Here is a 26,827-nt window from a genome sequence, read left to right as displayed (position 1 = left end):
CGAAATCGGAGACCTTAACCGAGCCAAAGGTCAAGTTTTACGACAGTTTCCAGACAGGTTGACTTAACTAATCTCTCTCTCTACAATCATGCACAAGAGGGACTGTCCTTTTAGACCAATTCAACACAAACTCTTGCCTTTGGATGGTGGTTAGAGTGAATACACAACACAACGCCAGTATTAGCCAAGAAATATGCTAACAGTAAGGGGCGCTCCTTATACGTTAGTTAATATAGATAAGTATCTAAATGATTGTAAGTATATTTCCGTTTTACATCGGTCAAGTGGCAGTTTGTGAAGGAAAATGTAGAAGTTAACGTTCAAACGTACAGGAAGTAGTGGTGCGTTCTAAAAAGGAATTCCCCTAGTGTAAGTCATCAATAAGCGACATTCCATAGAAAATACAAGGACAGCTTAAAGTGCCTATTACAGTTTAGACAACACATTTCACTAAAATGCAGTGCCCATGATTGTATTTTAGAGAAGTTGCATGTGTTTCTACAGTTTGACAGCTTTGGTGGCATTTATACTGTTACTTCCTGGTTGGACATGAGCAGCAGATGTGACATATTTGCTAGGAACCAAAATTGTAAACAAGAGCCAAAAGCCATGTCAATTACACAATAGTTATGATTTGACATATATTAATACCTGATAACACCTTTATTTAGAAAATGTGTTTGTTGCATGTAAATAGTCCTTGCATTTTGGATGGAATGTCACTTATTGATGACATAGACAGTGGGATTCTGTTTTAGAACTCCGCACTATTTACTGAACTTTTATTTTTTTTAATTTTTCTTCACAAACAGCAACTTGACCGATGCAAAATTATAATAAATGTTTACAAGGACTATCCCGCCAAACCAAGTGATAATTACAAAAACATTAAAACCTGTCATGTGCACTCTAAATTCCTGAGGGAAGAGTGAAATGAGCACGTCAAGTTCATGTTTTTGGCATTTGTACATTTTCCAGAGTTCTCCCCGTCTTTCCTGGTACCGGGGCAGATGATCACTTTATGTACTAAGTGAGCACACCATGTAACTGGCTGAAGTTACACTGGCTGCAGTTACACTTTAAAAACAATGACAACAGAGAACTTGCACTCCGAACAAGTTGTTTTTATTGAATACAACTTAACAAAACAATGCATAAATCTATGAACTTTGAACAATAAATATGAATTTCATCTTGAACACATAAAAAAAACAAGACAGCCAAACATTGCATTGCCTTCAGAATAACTTTGAAAACATTCCCTTCTTAATATCATCAAAGTGACTTAAATAATATAAATAAATATGTTGCACTTGTCTTGAAAGAATTGCGTTAAGATCTGAGTGAATTAGTTCTTTCTGTGTTTCTTTCCACTCTTGCCCCCAACCACGTGCTTTATCTGCCAACATGATTGAATTTCCGTTTGCTTTCTCGGCAAACTGCGTAATCATCCTTTGGAAATCCTGGCGCTTCTGCTGAGTCATCCTTGCCTCAGCTCTGCCACGTTCAGTTTGCAGCTGGCTTCCTTGTGCTCTTTGGTTAGTTTTTTTTCCCTGCTCACTTCCCCGCGTTTGATCCATTGAGGGGCCCAAGAGAGTCCCAAGACAAGACATTAACACTTCATCGGTCGGGCAGGTTTATAACCGGCACCCATTGATCCAAGCAGCGGCTGTCTCTGCAGAATCTGTTGACTTTGCTCAATGCTGGGCCTTTCCATAGAGAAGATTGAGGGTTCTTCAAAAAATAAGACAGGAAAGAATGATGGTTAGTTAATGCTACGAAAGGAAACCTGCAACTGATAAAGCTTCACTCAGCAATGTATAGAATTCTTCACTGCAGACATGAATTAATTAAAACTGTAAAATGCAGTTTTACTTGTACTATTCCATTAATTTAGATGAATCATAGTCTTTAATTAAAATAGGTATTTTTACAGATACTTAAAATTGAACTATAACATAAGTAGGTCATCATTTTATATCACAATATTGAGCTAAACCTTTGCTTACTATGTCCCCTTTAAGTTAACCTATAATTTAGTATGACACATAAGCCAATCCCGCACAAACTGTTGAAAGAGAAGGAGACAGCCACTTTTCCCTGATTTTTTTTTTTTGCATACAAACTCTAAAGCAAATGATAGCAACAACTCTTTTCAGCCCTTGCCAGGAACAAAGCCCTCACAGATACCTGGCTAAACAATAGTTGCCTTTCACAGCCTCGCGGGGTGTGAGCAATAGGAAGCCCTAAGTGGTTGGTAAAACAGTTTGTAAGCAGTTGTGAGTGACTAATGACACTTACTGTAACTAGAACACAGTGTAGATCCAAGTCTGCTGTGGACTTCACCCCTCCGCCCAGAATCTCGGCCAGACGCTGCAAGTTGCTCACTCGCAGGATGTCGACGTAATTGTCGCAGCAGAACGCCTGGAGCAGAGTGAAGTGAATCTGCAGAGCGACGTCCTCCTCGTCGTCTGTGGCCAATAAGCAGAGAACCACGTCGTCTGGGTCACTGTTGGGATAAAAATAGCAACAACAATTACTTACTTACACTCGCAATACTGACCTAACCATGTGCAATTCCGTCATATGTACTGTGAAATTCATGTGCAATCCATGTGCCGTCGTTACACATATTCATGTGCAATTACTGTCGTGATCACATGCAATGGTATTTATGTATTTATTTATTTTTATTATTTTTTCCCCTCCATCCCTTGTTGGGTTTTGTCTATAGGAGCTTTTGTTTATAGGAGATCTTCTACTGAGAGTGTTTTTCAAACTTCCTATAAGTGATCTGTTCTTTTCTTCTGTATCTACCTCTGTATCTACCTGCGTTGCATCAATGAAATTTCCCCACGTGGGACAATAAAGGAATATCTTATCTTATCTTACTTGTTCTTTCAATGCAATACACTTGATTTCTGTAGCACATTTTAGGGCAAGAAAGTTTGCACATAGTGACGAATAAAACAAAAAAACTACTTAAACTCATTATTTATCACTGCTTATTACAGTTTGAAGTTAAGCATTACGTCAGTAGCAGCAGGTCATTTCCTTTTGGTCCTTGGGGGAGTCTTTAAGGTCAGACAATGCATAACATAATGGTTTGGTCTTTTTTTGGAGACTTACAATAAACTCTTTGTCTAGGATCTAGAATCTTTTTTAGTGCAATAACATTATTATTCCAACCCTTTTTGAGGAAACTACTACTATACTGTTATTAATCATGTTTTTTCAAATTAGCCCTTCCAAATATGTCAAAAATACACATTAACCAATCTGCAACCTACTTCAGTGACTTGATCAATTTAGCTAACTTATAAGTGAGTTACCTTGATTGTAACTGTATGCAATTAATAAGACGTTTGCTTCAAACTAGGCAATTTAAAGGTTAGGTCCATTGTTCTATTGCAAACTTACGCATTGAGTGACTTGGCTGCCTCATAAACTCCCACAGTGATGCAACCTTGGGGCAATGCAGAGGTCAGGACCTCCTCCAGTGCAACAGCCACCGATTCCATACTGGAAAAAACACAACATATGTCAATCTGTGTCCACTTAAAAGGATGCCACTTTACCTAGGGCTGCAACTAACGAGTATATTAACATGGTCAACCAGTCAGCAATTCTTTTTCGATAAGTTAGCTGGTCAAACGATAATTTTTAATGCACACTTCGACTTTTTGAAATACCTTTTAACGAAATAAAGGTTGAACGAATTTTTTTCATAATTTTGCTGTCCTTGTGATAAAATACATTTTTGCATTTGCTCTTTAAGAGTCTGCATAGTCCAAATTAACTATTACGATTATCAAAATACGATTAGTTTGATAATTAGATACAATTATTCAGAATAATTGCTGCAGGCCTAAATTTTCACTAAATCATTAGTTTGCAAATTAGCTATTTAAGACAAATAAGCAGAAATAATATGTAAAGTTGCAAAACTTATAAAAATCATATACTTGTGGCGAGGAATGCTTTTTGGAAGAGAAGAAAACCTAAGAAGCACGCATTTTGGCAAGTTTTTCCTCAAGTTCGACGACAAAAAAGTGAAAACGCTAGCAAAACCCTGAGCTAATGCCGGTTAGCATTAGCATGTTCGTGACGGCTGGACCGTGCACTTGTACTTTTTCGATGTGTATTGATACATAAATACTGACACAAAAAAACTTTTTTTTCCTTTTTTCCACAAACGTTACTTGACTCTTGAAAGCTTGTTGTAACCTACTATGTAAAAAGCAGACAAAACGAAGCCCCACTTGTCCAAAGATAATTTAAACAGGGCGACTATTGAGCCCCGAAAATGTACTTCCAGCTATTCCAGCTATATATTGAGTTATATGTCGACACAGTAGCTAATTATTATGACAGTAGAGCTCATGTATCTTCAATATTTAGCTTTTTAAGTTAGAAAATGTATTTGAGAAGTGAGAGTTTCTCTATCAGTCAGACTGTAACAGACTGTTACTGCTGCTCTGCCATTGTCAAATCCTCTTAAGTGTCTGTGCAATGTTCTGTTGGCGTTTCAAAGCCCACGAGTTCAAAGCACATGAGTTCCTAGCCCACAAATTTACTATGAATGAACTCTTACTTGTCCTGGAAGAGAGTCTCCTTGCTCGTTGCCATGGCAATGTTGTTCCTTCTTCTTCGTCTGCTTCTTCGTCTGGTTCTTCGTCTTCTACGTCGTTGTATGGCGGCTGGTGTTACAATACTGCCAGAAGTTCCTCCTTAGACTTGATTCTGCAGACTTTAATCTTTAGAATTCATTCTCAGCTGCTTTATACCTTAGATGCTGGTGACGTCATAAAGCATACGTTTATCACGTGCGCTTTATCACGTTTCCAGTAGGGAGCGCTCCATGCAAAATATGGCGCGCCCCCTACTGGACACCCCACTAACTACAAATGCATGGTAAACAAAGAAATGACTGGGTTTGAGCAGGCTTTTAGCTAGAGGGCCGTCTTCGGTATCTCGACATGTGGACGGACTTTTTCGAGGGCAAGGACGGTGTAATTTTTATTAATACATTTTTAAAAAGTTTTTAAATCGGGCCGGGAAGCGTTTGACGATAGTCCGCCGCGGTCGGCGCCATGACAGTTGAGTGTTTACAAGTGAAAGTTTGCATGCTGCGCGCTGATTGGCTGCCGAGCCGTGGTCTGGAAAATGCCGAACCTTCACGGCCAAATACCACGTGAAATACGGCGCGATACCTAAGTAAGTGGCAGAGTGTGATCCGCACGGCCGAGAGGCGCAGGCGGCGCGAGAGTATGGGGACCTGGGGCCATCCTGAGTCACACTTCAGGCCCCCAGTGACCAGTCCTGTCCAGGGAGATCCTTACGCCCATGGACCCCAGCACTTTCCCCTAGGCTATGGATGGTCAGAGCAACAGCGGCCGCATTCAAGGTTTGTCCTTAATAATGGCAAATGTATTCACAAAGTACCGATATATCATTTTTGCGGGTACGTTTGAGCATATTTGAGCACTGAGAGAGTTGTAAGTACACATTATTTTCTGTCAACATTTGTCAACAAACAAAATTCAGCCATGAGTCGGGTGCAACATAAAATAATGAATAACAATAGTAGTAAAATAAGGCATACATAAAAAGTAAGGTGTTGGATAAATTTAGATAAGAATAGACTAAATATAATTTTTAAAAGGACAGTATGGGAGGAACAATAGCGCAAAACTGGCAGTGCAATTTAGTGATGATATAAATATAAATATGAACATAACTTTGACCATAACTATGCATTACCGGTATATATAAAACAATAATACGCTTAAACTAACAATTATTTAGCTAATTACTTATTTACATTGCAACATTTTTTTCATTTGATTGAGCTAAAGTGATGCATCTTGTATAGATTATTCAAAAAAACATTCAATGTCTGTTTCATTTTGATGTAATAGCTGCTTTATCCATGTCATAAAACCTCTTCTCTCAGGGCGTGCCATGTTTGGGCCCTGCGTATAGTCCAGATTATCTCAATAATGTATTAGTTGAAATTAATCAAATCTTTTTTTTTTTTCAGCCCTTCAACTAACACAAGCTTTTAAGCCAAAAATATACAATAATGGTGTACACCGAAGTGCCTACATTGTTTCCACTGTTGGGAATTAAAAACCTACACATAAAAACAATACTACTGACAATGTGTGAACTGCTATGCATTGAGCTGATATTTATTATCTGTCTGATAATACCACTGATATATTACGTTGTAGTGGCCTAAAAAGGCCACTTATATTTATAATACAGATATTTATTTTGTGTGTGTTGCTTTTAATTGCGGTTGGCAGCCAACTGACAAGGTGCATTTACTGCCACATACTGTTGACTGATAAAATAATCGATTGTTGCTGCCCTACTCAATACATAATTACTGTAACAATGTTTAGTTGTATACTCTTGTCATGTGTTTGTGTCCAGTCATGGTTATGACCAGCGTACGCCCAGTGGGACTACAGGGACAGCTATGGTTACTACCAACACGACCATTACAGAGGACAGCACCAGCACGCTGGTATTCACCCATATATTTTCATAAACTATACTATTCTTTGCGTCAAGCTGCGTTTAGAGACCTTTGCGTTTTACAGATGCAGGTCAGTGGTGTCAACACGACTCCTGGCAAAGGGAACAGTATCAAGACAACACAAAACAGAAAAATACTTCAACCAGCACAGAGTAAGTTATGAAGACCGGGTTTGTTTATATTGTTGAATTGATGATAGCGGTTCAAATTAAGTCCAAATAATGAATAATAATAAAGTTGTACATTTTCTTTGACTGATTTACCAGTTTAAGTAAGTAGTAATAATGTTTGCTCAATATTATAAATACCAATTTTAAACCCTGCGCATTGTATTCCTATTATGTGTAGAATTACTGCATCAACTTACTTTTGTGTGGTACACGTTTTGTTTCGCTTAATGCACCTTATAGTCCGGTGCGCCTTATATATGAAAAATGATCAAAAATAGACCATTCATTGATAGTGCGCCTTATAGTGCAGAAAATACGGCAGCTTTTTCCGTGTGTAACATATTGAAAATTGTGTTTTTTAATGATATTTTACATTTAGAAACTAGTTTTCTGGGATTTTCCTGCTTTAGTGTTATTGTTTCATTGCCATAAAGTAGTTGCAATATTCTGTAGCAATATGTTCAAAACTTCAAAATGTGTTGTCTTTAAATCTCAAAATATACAACCAATGACCAACCAATTCATCATTCATCATTCATCATTATCAAGTCTTAATAATTTAGCAATGTACACATGGCCTGCGTTACTGATTTTAAATAATAACAACTACCACTACATTACCTGGAAATACAAAATAAGTTTACTCAAAAAAGTATCCTAAGTACTCTTACTGCCTCAAAACATTTATTGATGATTTATTTTTAGATATCACCAAAGGAAAGACAGTACACAGACACACAAAGATGACTACGAAGATGCTGCAAACAAAGAAAATGGTGAAAAGGGTTCCTCATATTATTTGGGAACTTTAGAAAACTCGGCAGCTACTCCAGCAGCTACGAACTGAGTCTGTACATCAACGGGGCAGAGCAGAGCGAGCCTGCACCTCTGCCGGCTCCATCTCAAACAGGTACGTTTTCAATTGGACCCTCAGTTTTGGACCGTCCGGACAACTTTTACGGGTCTGTCCAGGTTTTACCACTCAGAAGAATGTCAGCCAATTGGAAATACACAGCATGGAGGTACAGTAGGTTACGCAAGGTCTTTCTGTGAGACCAATTTTAATCTTATAAAAATGTTTTTTATTGCACAGGTAATTCTTAGTGAGACAAAAGAACAACAAGAAATGAGGAAGTTCCCAGGGCCCTTAACAAGATATTGTCCTTAAGTCCTAGTCCTAAATTGACGAATACATGTTATAATACTTAATTGTTTGTTTAATTTGATTGTTTTGTACTAATATTATATTCAAAGGGAAGATTTGCACAAAGTGGATGCGATTGAGTTTGCCCACCAGATGGCAGGAGCGTGTTTGAGAGATGTCAAGCTGCACGGCAAGAGCTCTGCTGCCCTCTTGTGGAACTTACTCATACTGTTCTGCAGACAAAAATGGAGTTAGTTTCAGACTTTTTTAATGATCAGGATATGTTTTTTCTAGATATACTACATACATTTAAAAAAAAATTAGGCCAAAAAACAAAACAGGAAAAACTATATATGTCCCATATGCATCTGTCCCATCTGTCCTAGTATTGTATAGATATAGATCTGCATTATAAAGTTTTAATCTAATTGTCTATTGTTTCCCAGCAAATAGTTGGTTCCGACATGGCAGAGCTGCTGGTCCAGGGCTCTCGGCGGACAGGCGGTGGTCAGTCCGACTCGGCCTCGCTCATAGACTTTATTGAGGGCTCTGTGGCTGAAGCTCCTCCCTCTGACGTAGAGGATGACCTGCTGACGGGACACTGCAGCTCAGAGAGTGCACATAAAGCCCTGAGGAGCTACACACAGCTGCTGCTGGCCGGGAGGAAGAAGGTCAACCACACAAACACATTACATAGTATTAAGGGAGACCTATTATGCTTTTTTCAGATATTTAGTATTGAATTATATCACAAGTAGATCATAATGTCACATTTTGTTCTTCGTAGAGTACCATATTGATCTAAAACTGCTTTTTTGAAATGTTTCTCCTACATGTGCTAAGGCCTGTGCACACAGCAGACATGCAGATCAGGAAGTGGTGGTAGAACTTTGTTGTCAAGAATGTGAGTGTGAGTGAGCATCAACGTTTGCCACGTGCAAGCAATAAAAACATAATTCCAAGCAGCATTTGCTGCTCACCGCGTCCTACTCACATAGGCCTTTACTCTGAATCTTTTTCTATTTTCAAATAATCACAACTAAATTCAGAGATGTGGGCGGGGATTGGGGGAAGGTGAAAACAGGAATTTTCTGAACACTCGAGCCTCAGTTGCATTTCTCAAACGTGCAGGAACCAATTAAAATACAACTGAGTAAACTAATGAAGAGGAAACACTGTTTAACAAGGTTATGAGCCCATCAAAGTTGATTTGGAATATTATGTCCCCTTTAAAGCAGTGTTTCCCCCATTTATCTTAGAATCAAGAAAAACATTCTCTTCATAAGAATAAAGAAGTGTGGTTATGGCACAGAATGTCTTGAGTTTTGAACCGACACCGACAGTTTACTGCATGTCCTCCCTTCTCTCTCATCCCCATTTCACACTGTCCTTTCCTGCCTGATAAAGCCTACAGGTAAAAAACTGTAGTATGGCATAAATAATTATAAATAAATATGTCTTCTTTTTTTTAATGCCACAAAGTATTCATTTATTTCTCGTGTGTTAAACTAATCTAAACTAATAAAAAATTACATGAATGCAAATTTAATTAATAATATAAATGAGGGTGCACTATGCACTATAGAGTGCTCCACCACTGGCTTGTCCCCACGAAGATGTTATTGCCTGGAATCTTCAACAGTGTGGCACATTTAAAACCTAAATAAAGATTGACACAAATTATCTCCATATTGCACCCCCCAATATGGATATCATGGGTTTGATTCCCGGGCCAGACAAACATTACGTGATCTCTCTTGGTGGAGTCTCCATGTCCTTCTCGTGTTACCGTGGGATCTCTCCGGATTCTTCATCTTCCTCCCACCGTCCAAAGACATGCATGTGTTAGCCAAAATTGGCCACTCTAAATTGGCCCTAGTGAATGAATGTGAGAGTGAATGTGTATCTGTGTGTCTATGTCTCTGTGTTAACCCTGCGACGAGCTGGCCCCTGTCCAAGGTGTATCCCAACTAAGGCCCAAAGTCACAGGGATAGGCTCCAGTCACCCATAGTTTCCTAACGAGAACAAGCGTTAGAAAATGAATGAATGAATGTCTATGTTTATGTAGACATTCATATATCCACTCATTTCTCTACTGTGCTTTCCAGGAAGCGCTGGAGTCTGCGATGAACAGCGGCCTGTGGGGATACGCTCTGTTCCTGGCCAGCAAAATGGACAGCAGGTCCTACACTACTGTACTGAACAGGTGAGGCGCACGACAGCTGCTAAAAGTCACTTACAAGTGATTACGAGCAGCCATTTTTGTTGAAATTCCCTCTCGAGAACGGCCCTGACATGGTCTCACAACACGTCCCAAAATAAATAAGAATGTGTCCAACTAGAACTTAGCGAACCTCACCTCTTTCTTTTACCATCTGTGGTGGAAGTCGTCTGCCTCTTAGCGCTTTATTCATTTAGTAATTTTAGTAAAAACAGATTATTCTATTCTGACATAACACTGAACATTAAACTGGGCTTGGGATGGGAGGACAAAATCAACCCTGGAGTGTTAATTCTGTCTTATCTCTGGGTTTTAGATTTGCAATTTAATTTGATGTATGTAATGTTTAACTTGGCAGGTACATTTTGTGGTGAAGTTAGATCACCAAATGTACTTTTAACAGATCTTTTCTCTTTTTTAAATTATGGCAAGGCAAGGCAAGTTTATTTGTAGAGCACATTTCAGACACATGGCAATTCAAAGTGCTTCACACAGCAGGAAAAATGCATTCAAATCACAAAGAAATTACAGATATAATAAAATTAACTAATTAAGTCATAAAAGAGAAGAGTGCAAAGAAAATCCTTTCAGTCATATGCGCAGCTAAACAAAACTGTTTTCAGCTTAGATTTGAACTTTGTTAGAGTAGAAGCCTGTCTCACATCTTCAGGAAGACTGTTCCGGATTTTAGCTGCATAAAGCTGAAATGCAGATTCCCCATGTTTAGTCCTGACTCTGGGCACCAGCAGGAGGCCGGTCCCTGAGGTCCTCAGAGTCCGAGATGGTTCATATGGCACTAACATATCCAAGATGTACTTTGGTGCTAGGCCATGGAGAGACTTGTACACAAGCAGAGCTGCTTTAAAGTCTATTCTCTGAGCCACAGGGAGCCAGTGCAGAGACCTGAGAACAGGACTAATGTGATCATACTTCCTGGTTCTAGTCAGGACCCGAGCAGCAGCGTTCTGGATGTACTGCAGCTGTTTTATAAGCCAGTGAGCAGGCTGTTACAGTAGTCTAATCTACGCATGAGTCTCTATAAGTCTCTCTAAATCTGGTTTTGACACTATATTTTTGATTTTGGCAATGTTTTTTAGATGGTAAAAAGCTGCTGATGTTATTGATTTGATGTGGCTGTTAAAATTCAAGTCTGAGTCCATTATTACCCCCAGATTTCTAACTTGATTTGTAGGTTTTAGAGCGAGACTCTGGAGGTGACCGCTAACACTTTCTCTTTGTCAACTGATCTGTTGGATGCAGTGACAGAGTGAATCTACTGGTCCATAGTCACCTGCCGACAGTGAAACATAGCTCTGAGTGTCGTCTGCATAATTGTGATTGGACACATTTTCACTGCGTATCAACTGACCTAACGGCAGCATGTAGAGGTTGAACAGAAGGGGACCCAGGACTGACCCTTGGGGCACTCCACAGGTCAGGGTCATGTGGTCTGAGACACAGCTACCAATGTCAACAAAATACTTCCTGTCTTCCAGATAGGACCTTAACCAGTTTAGGGCAGGGCCAGTGATGCCCACCCAGTCCTCAAGTCTCTGTAAGAGGATCCCATGATCGACAGTGTCAAAAGCAGCACTCAGATCTAACAGAATTAAGACTGAGGCTTTGCCCGTGTCAGTGTTCAGGCGGCTGTCATTTGTCACCTTGACAAGAGCAGTCTCAGTGCTGTGATGAGGTCTAAAACCTGACTGAAAAACATCAAATGAGTTGTTTATTAAGAGGAAATCTGTGAGCTGTTGGTAAACAACCTTTTCAAGGACTTTGCCCCAAAATGGCAGATTAGAGATGGGCCGGTAATGACTCAGTACTGCGGCATCAAGACTGCTCTTCTTTAGGAGAGGCTTTATGACCGCAGTTTTCAAAGACATTGGGAATGTTCCAGATTGAAGCGACATGTTAACTATGTGAGTGAATGGTGCAAGTAAACTGTTCAGCACAGACTTTAGAAATCTGGTGGGTAACACATGGAGGCAGCATGTAGATGAATTCAGACTGGTGATGATCTCCTGGACAGTTTTGTCAGTTACAGGTGCAAAGTGAGTTAGCTAGACAGTAAGTGTCTTGGTGGTTTTAGGGTAATTTTTTGCATTGTGGGATTTATAGCATTTTTAATGCCCTGAACTTTGTAATTGAAGAATAATGCAAACTCATTACACTTGGATGTGCAGCTGAGCTGGAGGGTTTGTTAATCTGTTTACTGTGGCAAACAGGACACCCGAGTTGTTACTGCAGCTTCCAATTATTTCAGAAAAATATCTTTCCCTAGTTCTACATAAAATGAGGTTGTACATGTTCAGCTTCTCTTTGTAAATCTCTTTTTGAACCTGGAGCTTTGACTTGCGCCATTTCCGTTCGGCCCTGCGGCACTCCCTTTTCTGTGCCCTGACCGAATCATCATTTCTCCACGGCGCCTTCTGCTTTTTTTTAACCATTTTAGCCTTCATATGGGTGGGGCCACTCACATGCTGAGTAAGACTGAAGGTTTCAAGGACAGCATCAAGCTCTTTAGCGTTTCTGTCACAAATATTATCAACATGCACATTGAAATCACCTGTAATGACCAAACCATCAAAGTCTGTGCATACGACTGAAAGCATCTCAGTAAAATCATCAATAAAACTTTGGCAGTGCTGGGGAGGCTTGTATAAAACAATGAAGAGAATGGATGGAGACTGTTTTAGCTCCATTTTAAAGGATACATACTCAAATGATGAAAACACCCCAAAAGAGAACCTGCGGGTTATTATTTCATCCCTAAAGATAGCACAGACTCACGCTCCTTTTTTATTTTTTCGTGTTTCAGATTCAAACTTAAAGTTAGATGGGGCAGATTCTATCAGAACTACATTTCCTGTGTTTTTTATCAAGCCACGTTTCAGTTAAAAACATAAAATCAAGATTATAAGAAGAAATACAATTATTAATTAAGAGTGATTTGTTACATAAGGATCTGACATTTAGCACAGCAAGTTTCAGACTAGTTTCAGTGGGACTGGGCTTTATCTTTTCACAGGGAATATGAATCACATTTCTCAGATCGGGCTGCCTGACTCGCATTTTGTTTTCCCATCTGTGTGATGTGACTCAGAAATAGCATTCTTCCTCGTGGTGTCTTTTTTCTCCGTGCTTTCCAGAGCGTGGCATGTTCTCTGACCCGTGCTCTCTTATGTCCAGTGCTGTGGCAGTGAGAAGTGGGGCGACTGGAGGCCTCACCTGGCTGTGATCCTCTCCAATGAGACCTCTGACCCTGCTGTCAAACAGAAGGCCGTCTCCACCATGGGAGACACTCTGGGTATGCAGCCTGCTCTATGTAATGTACACTATATACTACACTATGGGTTACATTTACTCACATTTATTTGAGTTAACAAATCAAACATCTAATACTAAAATTAACCCAATTAAAAATGTTCACAATATTTTCTGTTTTCTGACTCAACTCAAACACAAATCAGAATCAGCTGCAAACTCACAGAACCAACATATGTGCAACACAATAAACCACTGCACCACTGACAGTTCTAATTTTGATCAAACAAATGTATTCTCCTGATGATTGTGAGTTCACACACTCTTGAGAAGTCATCTGGACCTGCTCCTGCTGTTGGCTGACCAATCACAGGGCAGCATTGTGGTTTGGGCAGAAGTTGAGGTGAAGTGCCAAATGAACCAAAACAAACATGGCGGCGCCGACAGATGTACATTGGCCTATTTGAACAGAAATATGGAATATTTTGTTTTTGGAAAAGTCAACATAGAAGTGCTTTTGCATTTGTGGGGAGGAAAGACGTCTGTGCTTTTCTCTCAACTGAGTTTAACAAAGGTTTGATTCTCGAAATGATCCGCTGTTGTGACACTTGGAGCACTCAGATCGAAAGGTTCCTCATGACGTTCTGTCTTGTCCTGACGTCTTTCAGCGAGAGCCTTTCCAGATTGATAAATGTGTAGAACTCAATTTAGAGTGATGCTCATACTGTAGCAAGGTTACTCAAGGTTCTAGCTTACTCTAATTCTTATTGATTAGATGTGCCCTCGTGTCCTTGCAGCCTCCAGAGGACTCTTGCACTCAGCTCATGTGTGCTACCTGACCGCCGGACTGCCCTTTGGAGCCTTCACTCAAAAGGACGAGAGGCTGGTGCTCCTGGGCAGCAGCCACAGGTGGGACCAGACTCATCACTGGAAGGAGCTTTTCGTTATTTATGTTCACTGCTACATCATTTCTATTCCAACTGTGTAGGCGGCCATTTAAAGACTTTGCCACAAACTCTGCAGTACTCTCTTGGAGTACTGCCAGAACCTTGGAGGGAAATACTTCTCCATACCTTCTTTTCAGGTACAAATAGCGTCATTGTCATCCGAGAAGTTCATTCCAATATTGTCAAATGAGCGACCTGTATTTGAGATGTTTGGTCCGTTGTCAGGTGTATAAGTTCCTGTATGCCACTCGGCTGTTGGACTGCGGACTTCCCTCTCAGGCCTTTCACTACTGTGAGGTGGTGGGACAGGCCATACTCCGGCAGAACGCACCCATGTTTGTGCTCACTCACTACTTCTAAAGGTACAATGCGACGGGATAGCATCTCTAGTAAATATTTAACATAGTTTTACATCCGTCAAGTTGCAGTTTGTGAAGAAAAATTGACAAATAAAGTGTAAACAGGAAGTAGTGCTGAGTTAGTGTAGTAGTAGTAGTGTTGAGTTCTAAAACAGAATCCCTCTGTGATGTCATCAATAAGGGACAATTTACACACAACTGACACGTTTTTCTGACCGTTTAAACATCCATTTAAGAACATAAAGGTGTTATAGGGTATTATTATTTGTCAAATCATAACTGTTGTGTAATCTATATGGATTTTGGCCCTTGTTTACATTACAGTATGGTTGCTAGGTAACTTGTGGAATTACCTCTACCTATGTCACATCTGCTGCTCATACTAAATAACACAAAAATGATGAAACAGGGGAGAAATAAGCACGTGTTCTTTAGCAAACTCTTAAATATAATTATACGACCCATTACTAGGGATAGGAGAAGTAACAAATACAGAGATGTAAAATTGTAAATATAAAATTATAATTTATTTAAAAGGAATGCAAAGGTAAATTTAACAAACATTGTTGAAACAAAAAGGGTATTTACAAGCGCTGAAAAAGAGGCTCCCTGCAGAGTTGGAAGAATATAACCAAAACTAAACACAACCAGCCAGAAACCTCCAGCAAGTACAGGTGAGTGTCAGGACTACTTGGAACAAGGTTTTCATTGGTCGGGCAGGTTTATGACCGGCACCCATTGATCCAAGCAGCGGCTGTCTCTGCAGAATCTGTTGACTTTGCTCAATGCTGGGCCTTTCCATAGAGAAGATTGAGGGTTCTGCAAAAATAAGACAGGAAAGAATGGTTAGTTAATGCTACGAAAGGAAACCTGCAACTGATAAAGCTTCACTCAGCAATGTATACAATTCTTCACTGCAGACATGAACCTTGATTAAAACTGTTAAGTGTAAAATGCAGTTTTACTAATACTATTCCATTAATTTAGATGAATCATTATCTTTAATTAAAAGAGATATTGTTACAGATACTTAAAATTTAACTATAACATAAGTAGGTCATCATTTTACATCACAATATTGAGCTAAACCTTTGCTTACTATGTCCCCTTTAAGTTAACTTATAATTTAGTATGACACATAAGCCAATCCCGCACAAACTGTTGAAAGAGAAGGAGACAGCCACTTTTCCCTGCTTTTTTTTTTTTTTTTCTTCATACAAACTCTAAAGCAAATGCTAGCAACAATTATTTTCAGCCCTTGCCAGGAACAAAGCCCTCACAGATACCTGGCTAAACAATAGTTGCCTTTCACAGCCCTAAGTGGTTGGTAAAACAGTTTGTAAGCAGTTGTGAGTGACTAATGACACTTACTTTGCTGTCCTCGCCCCAAGTTACTCTCTTTGCAAGGCTAGACTGCCAGATGACGGCGCTCCAATAAACAGACGTCTTGGTGTTTTGTTCATTTATTGAAGAACAGCATACAGCTGTTGTCCTCTTAGACCAACCATAAAACTGGAATACAAAATATGTAATTAGCTGCTGACATGCAAATGAAATGCTAGGCTAACACATCAGTAACAAACTTATACTTTTACATCACGATACTTACAGACAAATATTGTCCAAAGCAACAACACGTATGTGGGAAACACGAGCTCAACACATGACAAACTCGGCATGGCGTGCGGCAATCTTGGATTTTTAGACGAAAACAAACAATAGCACTGGGCGAACACAAGAGGGCAGTGTAGGCTAATGTACAACCCTTGTAACAACTAAAACCTTGAGAATGGGCAGAACACTTACTGTAACTAGAACACAGTGTAGATCCAAGTCTGCTGTGGACTTCACCCCTCCGCCCAGAATCTCGGCCAGACGCCGCATGTTGCACACTCGCAGGATGTCGACGTAATTGTCGCAGCAGAACGCCTGGAGCAGAGTGAAGTGAATCTGCAGAGCGACGTCCTCCTCGTCGTCTGTGGCCAATAAGCAGAGAACCACGTCGTCAACCACGTAGAAACAACAATTACTTACTTACACTCGCAATACTGACCTAACCATGTGCAATTCCGTCATATGTGCAATTACTGTGAAATTCATGCGCAATCCATGTGCCGTCGTGACATATTCATGTGCAATGACTGTCGTGATCACATGCAATGGTATTTATGTATTTGTTAACAAGGGTCTAGTGTTTGCATGTAAATATAGTGTTTGATTTGTTCATCATTTAGTTAGTCACTCTGGTTTTAGTTATTAGTTTATTATTAGAGCTATTCTTTACGTTCCTATTCTCTATTTGTAACCTGATCTCCAGCTATAGTCCAGCCAATCACGTCCTCTTACTCTCCACCAATCATAGTTCAGCACCTGACGGGACTTCTGTGCGTTTAGCAAAGTTGTTGTGTTGTTTTCCCCCTTCGTATGGCACGGTGCCTCCGTCTGCTTCCCGTTCCTCGTGTGCTTTTCCTGTGTGTTTGGTCCTTGAGAATGTGAGTTTAATCCTCCTAATGCTTCGTCTTTGTCTGTTTCAACTGTGCTACTATTAGCCATTACCTGTAGTTAGTTTGTCTTATTTATCCGGCTCCATCTCGGCAGTGTAATCTGCGCCGACGATGCGTTCACGGCCCATAGGCCAGCATCACTCCGCAGCACGCTGGCGCTAGTAGTGATGCGTTCAAGGACGATCGGAATTTATAGTTTTTGGCGAGAAAATGGCTTGAGATCATTGCTCTGTTGTGTTGTTGTGAATGTTGCTGCTTATATACTGTTTATTTCCCATTTGAACTTGTTTTAACGTTGCAAACTATTCACACCTTTACTGTCTGTATATTCTATGTTTATCTGTCTATATTCATTGAATTATTGTGTTTTAATATCCACTATTCACTGTACTTCTGTATTGTAGAAACCAAACATCAAACCACATCTAACCCCGAACCTCAAGCAAATAAAGAGTGATAAGCAAAGCTGACGTCCTGCTTTGTTCTGGCCGGACAACCTGGGAAGATTAGGGAAATATATATCCAGTAATTATACAGTCCTTCAGAGGTCGCAAGATTGGGTCTCCTTCCCAACGCCTCATTTACATGGTCCTTCGAGCCGGATTTCCTCAGTTTTCCCAGTCCAACCATGGCTCACCCTCGTCCTCGTCGTGATGTCCATCAGCCTCGCTATCTCGACGACTTCCTCGTATCACTCCCAAGACGTCAGCTTGATCACTCCAACGAGGGAGCAGCTCCTCATCCTTCTGCCCAAATCTACTCTCCCGCTCCAGAGAGTGCTCCACAGAACCTCAGCTCAGAAGCAGTCCTGTCAGCGCTTCAGGAGATGAGAGAGGAGAACAACCAGCTCAGGAGAGACATGCAGAATCTGTTCAGCTCTCTTTCCCAGAGACCTGCTCCTCCACCTCAGCCTCAAAGACAGCCTGATCAGCTTGATGTCAGCGCTGTATCATTTGTGCCAACTCATCCTCCAGAGAACACTTCCACTCCTTACTAGTACTCCAGAGAACCAATGGATGTCCATCTACCGCCGTGGCCTGAATCATCACCTCCTCCATTAGATGGTCCGCTGCCTCCACCCCCTCCTCCGGCAACAGACCATCCAGCTCCCGCTCCTCTGTTTCCTCCAATGTACGTCGACCCCTCGTATAATTCAGGTCTGCAGTCCACTCCACAGTATGTTCAGCCATACACCCCCGCTCATGTTCCTCCTTTGACCGAGACCACGTACAGAGGGCCGAAGCCACATATTCCCCCTTTCACCGAAGATGATTCTCGTCAGTTTGCTCGCCTCAAAATCGCACTGGACAATATCTTGCCCCGGGATGCCACAGAGCGATTCAAATACCAGATATTAGTCGATCATCTCAAACATGAAGATGCCCTCCTCGTAGCTGACTCCTATAGCAATAGCTCAACTCCTTATTCCAAAACAATGGCATCACTCACTGAGATGTATGGACAGCGTCACAAACTAGCTCTGCAGCGCATTAACGAGGTTCTTGCAGAGCCTTCCATAAGGAGTGGTGACAGCAGAGGGTTCCGTCACTTTGGCCTGAAAGTCAGAGCACTTGTCGGCATGTTGGAGCAGTTAGGAAGAGAGGGGCGGACAGAGTTAGAATGTGGGTCACACACATCACGTCTACTATCCAAGCTGCCACATGAACTGAGGACACAGTTCAAACGCTTCATTGACCCCATTCGTAAGCCCATACCCACATTGCTGGACTTTTCAGACTGGTTGGAATGTGAGGTGCGTGTTCAGGATGAAGATGTACCACCTCATTACTCACACTCACCTCGGGACGACCGCCACAAAGCTACCAAGCCTAAGGTGCAGAGACCCAATGTTCGCCCGACCACAGTTCTGCTTGGCTCTGACCCTGCCTCTAAATTCATCAACCCATCATCACCAGTTAGACCTAAACTCCCCATGTCATCAGAACAACCGAAGAAATACTGCCCCTATTGCAATAATAACATGCACTATTTCAATCAATGTTCTGAGTTCAAGAAATTCACCCCTGGGCAAAGAGCAGCCTGGATCAAGACGGAGAGGCGTTGCTGGAGATGTGGCCGGAACCACTTAGCTGCCCAATGCTACCTCAAAGCTAAGTGCCACCAATGCAGTCAAACTCACCTTGACATTCTGCATGAGGTCAACTCTCCATCAACAGTGAAGACAGAGCGACCAGCTCCAGAGCCTGGGCAGCCCGTCACTTATTATCTAGATCCAGATCGGAGAAGCAGCAGTGTTCTGCTGAAGATGGTTAAGGTCATCCTCCACAATGGCCAGCACAGCCTGGAGACTTATGCCATTCTGGACGACGGCTGCGAACGCACAATCATCCTCCACAGTGCGGCCCAAACACTGCACCTCCAGGGACAGAGAGAAGATTTGGCACTGAAAACAATCCGTCAAGATTTAACAACAATATCAGGCAATTCAGTGTCCTTCTGCATATCCTCCCCCGTCCATCGCCAGAAGCGCTTCCGCATTCACAGAGCCTTCACTGCCCCCGAACTCGGCTTCTCGAAACATTCTCATCCCGTAGAGGCCCTTCAGAAAGCATATCGTCACCTCAGGGGTCTCCCACTCCATTCCTTCAGCAATGCTCAGCCACTCCTCCTCATAGGCTCAGACTACCCTCACCTCCTCACACCAGTTGAGCCTGTTCACTTAGGACCACCAGGTGGTCCCGCAGCCCTCAAGACACGTCTTGGATGGACTCTACAAGGTCCTGCAAAGGTTCTGCTTCACCAGCCCTCGACCCCCCAGTGTCTCCTGATAAACACATCGTCTTCCTCAGCTGACCTTCTCAATCATGTATCCAAATTATGGGAGATGGACATTCTACCCTATCGTAATGAGAAGATCATCACCAGATCAAAGCAGGACAATGCAGCTATCCAAAGGTTGGAAGAGAAAACGATAAGAATCGAAGTCGACAATGTCCAACGATATGCCACTCCTCTTCTATGGAAAGAGGGACTCCCCCCGCTCAGTGCCCTGAAAGAAGCAGTCATGGGTCACCTGCGTGGCACAGAGAGTCACCTCTCCAAAGACTCTGCCAAGGCAGCTCGCTACAGTCAGGAAATCAGGAAGTTGCTGGACTCAGGTTACATCAAAAGGATCTCGTCGTCGGAAGACCATAGCAGCCATTCCTGGTACATCCCACATCATATGGTTCACCACAATGATAAAGACCGCATTGTCTTCAATTGTTCCTTCACCTTTCAGAACAACAGCTTGAATGAACATTTACTTCCTGGGCCCACCTTAGGCTCCACGCTCCTTGGTGTCCTACTCCGTTTCAGAGAGTACCCCGTCGCAGTGAGCAGCGACATTAAAGGCATGTTTCATCAGGTTCGCCTTCTGCCTGAGGACCAGCCCTTCCTCCGCTTCATCTGGAGAGACATGAACCGCAGTTCCCAGCCTGACATTTACCAGTGGCAGGCGCTTCCCTTCGGTACCACTTGCAGTCCCTGTTGTGCCACATTTGCCCTTCAAAAGCACGTCCTCGACCACAGTAGCCCTGATGAAGATACCCGGCATTCAGTTGAGAACTGTTTCTACGTGGACAACCTCCTTCAAAGCTTCCCCTCGGTGGCAGGGGCAAAACAGCTTGTCGCTAAGCTACAGACTCTCCTCCAATCGGGTGGGTTTGAGCTGAGGCAATGGGCCACCAACGTTCCAGACATCATCAGTCATATGTCATCCGAACTCACCTCAGAAAGTAGAGAGCTGTGGCTGTCCCTGGATGCAGCAAACCCTCCAGAACGAACTCTAGGGCTCCACTGGCACTGCGGAACAGACACTATCACATATCGCCTCCGCCACACAGAGCAGCCTCCTCCCACCATGCGCAACATCTATCGGGTCTTAGCCAGACAATATGACCCCATAGGTCTGCTCAGTCCTTATACCACCCGAGCGAAGATCCTGGTGCAGAGGCTCTGGGGAAAGAAACATGACTGGGATGATCCTCACCTTCCAGAAGACCTCCTCCAGCTGTGGAATGCGTGGGTGAGTGAGCTTCATATTCTACCTAACATCTCTATTAACCGGTTATGTGCACCCAGAGACAGACCTCTCATCTGCAATTCAGAGCATCCACATCTTCTCAGATGCATCAGAAAGAGCATATGGGTCTGTCGCATACCTTTGCACTGTCAACAACGAAGGTGAAGTCCAGGTGGCCTTCCTCGCTGCTCGATCACGGGTTGCCCCAGTTCGCCAGCAGTCGATTCCAAGGCTGGAACTCTGCGCCGCCCACACCAGCGCCCAGCTCGGCACGGTTTTGAAAAGAGAGCTCAGGATCCCCATTTCATCGGTCACATATTGGACCGATTCCACGACTGTGTTGAATTGGCTGCTGTCCCCTTCCTGTCGCTATAAAGTGTTTGTTGGTGCCAGAGTAGCGGACATTCAGGAATTAACCGAGAACAACTCATGGCGCTATGTTCCCTCCAGTGAGAATCCAGCTGATGACATCACTCGTGGACTGACCCTCTCCCAGATCCAGTATCACAGCCGCTGGAGTGATGGACCCCCTTTCCTACATGAGAGTGACTCCTCCTGGCCCCCCTGTCCAGACCTCTCCTGTCCTGATGACCCCGTTGAGCTGCGTAAGGCCAAGTTCTGTGGCCTCATCACTTCCTCCCCTCCTACATGTTTGCCTGACGCTAGCCAGTTCAATAATTTCAAAGAGCTGCTAGACGCTACAGTCCGGGCATGTCACGGGGCGGCCACCGACCACAAGGCCAATGCTTTCCAGATGAGTTTGCCCTCATCTCCTCCCAAAAGACTATCCCGTCCAGCAGTAGACTCCTCACGTTGGCCCCAGAATATGATCCGGAGACTCACCTAATCAGAGTTGGAGGTAGACTACGACGCTGTGACTCCCTCAACACAGAAACATTACATCCCATCGTTCTCGACCCTCATCATCCCATCACAAAGCTGATCATCGCAGACTATGACAGCAAGCTCGCCCATCCAGGTCCAAAGAGAGTTTTTGCCGAACTACGCAGAAGGTTCTGGATCCTACGTGGCAGAGAGGCAGTGCGCAAACATCAGCATCACTGTGCAGACTGTCGTAAGTGGCGCGGCCAACCCATTATCCCCAAAATGGCAGATCTCCCGCCGTCCAGCTTACGCTTACACCGTCCAGCTTTCTACTCTACTGGGATGGACTGCTTCGGCCCCTTCATAATCAAGATTGGGAGGCGCAACGAGAAAAGATGGGGCATAATCTTCAAATGCCTCACTACACGTGCAGTGTACCTAGACCTGCTGTCTAGCATGGACACTGATTCATTTCTTATGAGTCTGCGGCGCTTCATTTCCAGACGCGGCAAGCCTCACGAACTGCTGTCCGACCAAGGCACAAATTTCAAAGGTGGCAGCTCAGAACTCCAGAATGCCTTCAACTCCCTGGCTCCTGATCTTCAGTCACAACTGGCCAGCCAGCAAATCCGCTTCCGTTTCAACCCACCAAGTGCACCCCATTTTGGCGGTTCCTGGGAGCGAGAAATCCGCTCAATCAAGTCCGCATTGCACGCAATACTGGGCTCTCAAACGGTCACAGAAGAAGTCCTGAGAACAATCCTCGTGGAAGTTGAGAGCATCATCAACTCCAAGCCTCTCGGCTACACCTCCTCGGATGTAGCAGATCCAGATCCCATCACTCCCAATCTTCTGCTCATGGGGCGGCTGGACCCCTCCACTCCTCAAGTCGTTTATCCAGCTACGGAGGTCCTCAGCCGGCGCAGATGGAGACACTGCCAAGCTCTTTTGGACCAATTCTGGATCCACTTCATCAGGAACTACTTACCATCCCTTCAAAGCCGCTCCAAGTGGCAACAGGATGTTGAAGACATCTCTGTTGGTGACATTGTTCTTATTATTGACCAGCAGCTTCCACGTGCCCTGTGGCTCATTGGCAGTGTCACAACTGTTCTCCCTGGACATGATGGCAGGATTCGTACTTGTCATGTCCAGGTCAAAGATAAATCCTATACTAGACCAGTTGCCAAGCTCATCAGACTCCCATCTCTTCCTCATGACTCAAACTGACTTTATTCAACTTTGCTTCTCAAAGTTGGGGGCGGCTGTTAACAAGGGTCTAGTGTTTGCATGTAAATATAGTGTTTGATTTGTTCATCATTTAGTTAGTCACTCTGGTTTTAGTTATTAGTTTATTATTAGAGCTATTCTTTACGTTCCTATTCTCTATTTGTAACCTGATCTCCAGCTATAGTCCAGCCAATCACGTCCTCTTACTCTCCACCAATCATAGTTCAGCACCTGACGGGACTTCTGTGCGTTTAGCAAAGTTGTTGTGTTGTTTTCCCCCTTCGTATGGCACGGTGCCTCCGTCTGCTTCCCGTTCCTCGTGTGCTTTTCCTGTGTGTTTGGTCCTTGAGAATGTGAGTTTAATCCTCCTAATGCTTCGTCTTTGTCTGTTTCAACTGTGCTACTATTAGCCATTACCTGTAGTTAGTTTGTCTTATTTATCCGGCTCCATCTCGGCAGTGTAATCTGCGCCGACGATGCGTTCACGGCCCATAGGCCAGCATCACTCCGCAGCACGCTGGCGCTAGTAGTGATGCGTTCAAGGACGATCGGAATTTATAGTTTTTGGCGAGAAAATGGCTTGAGATCATTGCTCTGTTGTGTTGTTGTGAATGTTGCTGCTTATATACTGTTTATTTCCCATTTGAACTTGTTTTAACGTTGCAAACTATTCACACCTTTACTGTCTGTATATTCTATGTTTATCTGTCTATATTCATTGAATTATTGTGTTTTAATATCCACTATTCACTGTACTTCTGTATTGTAGAAACCAAACATCAAACCACATCTAACCCCGAACCTCAAGCAAATAAAGAGTGATAAGCAAAGCTGACGTTCTCCTTTGTTCTGGCCGGACAACCTGGGAAGATTAGGGAAATATATCCAGTAATTATACAGTCCTTCAGAGGTCGCAAGATTGGGTCTCCTTCCCAACGCCTCATTTACAGTATTTATTTATTTTTATCTTTATTTTTTTTTCCCCTCCATCCCTTGTTGGGTAATGGGAGGTTTTGTCTATGGGAGTTTTTGTTTATAGGAGATCTTCTACTGAGAGTGTTTTTCAAACTTCCTATAAGTGATCTGTTCTTTTCTTCTGTATCTACCTCTGTATCTACCTGCGTTGCATCAATGAAATTTCCCCATGTGGGACAATAAAGGAATATCTTATCTTATCTTACTTGTTCTTTCAATGCAATACACTTGATTTCTGTAGCACATTTTAGGGCAAGAAAGTTTGCACATAGTGACGAATAAAACAAAAAAAATACTTAAACTCATTATTTATCACTGCTTATTACAGTTTGAAGTTAAGCGTTACGTCAGTAGCAGCAGGTCATTTCCTTTTGGTCCTTGGGGGAGTCTTTAAGGTCAGACAATGCATAACATAATGGTTTGGTCTTTTTTTGGAGACTTACAATAAACTCTGTCTAGGATCTAGAATCTTTTTTAGTGCAATAACATTATTATTCCAACCCTTTTTGAGGAAACTACTACTATACTGTTATTAATCATGTTTTTTTCAAATTAAAGGCGGTATGGACGATTTTTCGGCGATTTGATAACGCAGGCGGAAGTGCGCATGCGCACTCCCCCGTGCGGACTGATACAACACACACGTGCGTTTGTTTATTAGCGCAATGGATCGCATCGCTCGTCTCCCGTAGATTTCTGTCCACTTCTGCGTCAGCTCGAACTGTCTTTCTCCGTCTTCATTTTGAAATATATTATGATAGATCCATGCGCTTATGCACGCGGAAACGTGGGCACGAACCGCACGCGGCTGCAGGTGAGCGATAGGTGCGTTTTATGATTGATACGTGGCAGGACAAATGATTTATCCACGCCACGAGGAAATATGATTAAAAATTTGCTGAAAAAAATCGTCCATACCACCTTTAACTCTTCCAAATATGTCAAAAATACACATTAACCAATCTGCAACCTACTTCAGTGACTTGATCAATTTAGCTAACTTATAAGTGAGTTACCTTGATTGTAACTGTATGCAATTAATAATACAGTTCAATGCATTTTATGGACTCCTGTTTGCTTCAAACTAGGCAATTTAAAGGTTAGGTCCATTGTTCTGTTGCAAACTTACGCATTGAGTGACTTGGCTGCCTCATAAACTCCCACAGTGATGCAACCTTGGGGCAATGCAGAGCTCAGGACCTCCTCCAGTGCAACAGCCACCGATTCCATACTGGAAAAAACACAACATATGTCAATCTGTGTCCACTTAAAAGGATGCCACTTTACCTAGGGCTGCAACTAACGAGTATATTAACATAGTCAACCAGTCAGTAATTATTTTTTGATAAGTTAGCTGGTCAAACGATAATTTTTAATGCACACAAATAAAGGTTGAACGATTTTTTTTTCGTAATTTTGCCGTCCTTGTGATAAAATAAATGTTTGCATTTGCTCTTTAAGAGTCTGCATAATTCAAATTAACTATTACGATTATCAAAATATGATTAGTTTGACAATTAGTTACAATTATTCCGAATAATTGCTGCAGGCCTAAATTTTCACTAAATCATTAGTTTGCAAATTAGCTATTTAAGACAAATAAGCAGAAATAATATGTAAAGTTGCAAAACTTATAAAAATCATATACTTGTGGCGAGGAATGATTTTTGGAAGAGAAGAAAACCTAAGAAGCAAGTATTTTGGCAAGTTTTTCCTCAAGTTCGACGACAAAAAAGTAAAAACGCTAGCAAAACCCTGAGCTAATGCCGGTTAGCATTAGCATGTTCGTGACGGCTGGACCGTGCACTTGTCTGAGCATGTCCCACACGGTGATGCCGTGTTGCACCGGAAAGCACCGAGAAATAAAACCACCACTTAAATCCACATTAGTAAGTAAGTAAATTCTCAGAAAGCATGCATTGTTTTGAAAAAATAAAATCAAATAAAAAATGCGTAAAATTGCTAGCATATGCATTTTTTACGCACGGTGCTGCAAAAAAAGAAAACAAAAGTAAGCTAACCTGTCCGATGAGTTTTCCCCACTGTTTTCCTCAAAAGTCATATTGCACATCCGTAAAGACGCGTAAGATCCAACAAAATCCAGAGCGGAGCTGTGCGTAAACGGTCCGTAAACGGTGCGTCCTTGTCTGCGCGCTGCCGGGATCTGTTCTGTGACCGTTACCGCTTCGTGCACCGCTTGTATCTGCAGCATACGCACATTGACACAGACGGATCAGCTCAGCAGGACGAGAGAGGAGCCGCCCCCAATGCCACGGGACATTTACACGCGCTGCTCCCAGTGGCCTCGCGGTAATACTACAGTAACAACACTGCTCTAGCCGTGCTACGGACACTGCTGCGACCCCGTGTGGTTCCGGCTGCACACTCTGGTGACCTCAGCTGCGAGGAGAGGAAAACAAAAAAAGCTGGGGCCAGTTCAGGTCACTAGTACTGCACTGCACGGCTTGTCTCATCAACACATTTCAAAGTGTATTGATACATAAATACTGACACAATAAACTTAAAGCTCCACAAAAAAGGGGAAAAACCTTTTTTTGCCATAAGCGTTACTTGACTCTTGAAAGCTTGTTGTAACCTACTGCGTAAAAAGCA

General features: G+C 42.5%; 2 protein-coding genes and 1 pseudogene across 2 annotated transcripts; 1 reads left to right on the top strand and 2 right to left on the bottom strand.

The window, feature by feature from the left end:
- Positions 1-1,103: 1,103 nt before the first annotated feature.
- On the bottom strand, positions 1,104-3,525 carry LOC140353915 (growth arrest and DNA damage-inducible protein GADD45 alpha-like). Its single transcript, XM_072438708.1, has 3 exons — positions 3,421-3,525; positions 2,302-2,509; positions 1,104-1,734 (listed from the first exon to the last, which is right to left on the bottom strand). Exons 1-3 carry the CDS (start codon positions 3,519-3,521, stop codon positions 1,621-1,623), a joined length of 423 nt encoding a protein of 140 aa, XP_072294809.1. The 5' UTR covers positions 3,522-3,525; the 3' UTR covers positions 1,104-1,620.
- Positions 3,526-5,373: 1,848 nt separating this feature from the next.
- On the top strand, positions 5,374-14,657 carry LOC140354327 (protein transport protein Sec16B-like; annotated as a pseudogene).
- Positions 14,658-15,346: 689 nt separating this feature from the next.
- LOC140353916 (growth arrest and DNA damage-inducible protein GADD45 alpha-like) lies at positions 15,347-26,441 on the bottom strand. Its single transcript, XM_072438709.1, has 4 exons — positions 26,236-26,441; positions 25,344-25,445; positions 16,463-16,685; positions 15,347-15,475 (listed from the first exon to the last, which is right to left on the bottom strand). The coding sequence occupies exons 1-4, from the start codon at positions 26,424-26,426 to the stop codon at positions 15,362-15,364; spliced, it is 630 nt and encodes a 209-aa protein (XP_072294810.1). The 5' UTR covers positions 26,427-26,441; the 3' UTR covers positions 15,347-15,361.
- Positions 26,442-26,827: the final 386 nt, after the last annotated feature.

Source organism: Eucyclogobius newberryi, unplaced genomic scaffold (genome assembly GCF_026437365.1).
Source record: "Eucyclogobius newberryi isolate DKJ021-1_F unplaced genomic scaffold, fEucNew1.0.hap1 SCAF_9, whole genome shotgun sequence".
NCBI lineage: Eukaryota > Metazoa > Chordata > Actinopteri > Gobiiformes > Gobiidae > Eucyclogobius > Eucyclogobius newberryi.
The sequence above is the reverse complement of the archived record's forward strand: the minus strand, read 5'-3'. Positions and strand labels throughout refer to the sequence as shown.

Coding starts and splice junctions, on each gene's coding strand:
- LOC140353915 (XM_072438708.1), bottom strand. CDS start 3,521: ATGGAATCGGTGGCTGTTGCACTGGAGGAGGTCCTGACCTCTGCATTG. Junction 2,510..3,420: donor GCAGCCAAGTCACTCAATGC/GTAAGTTTGCAA, acceptor TTATCCCAACAG/TGACCCAGACGACGTGGTTC. Junction 1,735..2,301: donor TACACTGTGTTCTAGTTACA/GTAAGTGTCATT, acceptor TATTTTTTGAAG/AACCCTCAATCTTCTCTATG.
- LOC140353916 (XM_072438709.1), bottom strand. CDS start 26,426: ATGCTGCAGATACAAGCGGTGCACGAAGCGGTAACGGTCACAGAACAG. Junction 16,686..25,343: donor GCAGCCAAGTCACTCAATGC/GTAAGTTTGCAA, acceptor AGTGTAAGTAAG/TAATTGTTGTTTCTACGTGG. Junction 15,476..16,462: donor TACACTGTGTTCTAGTTACA/GTAAGTGTTCTG, acceptor TTATTTTTGCAG/AACCCTCAATCTTCTCTATG.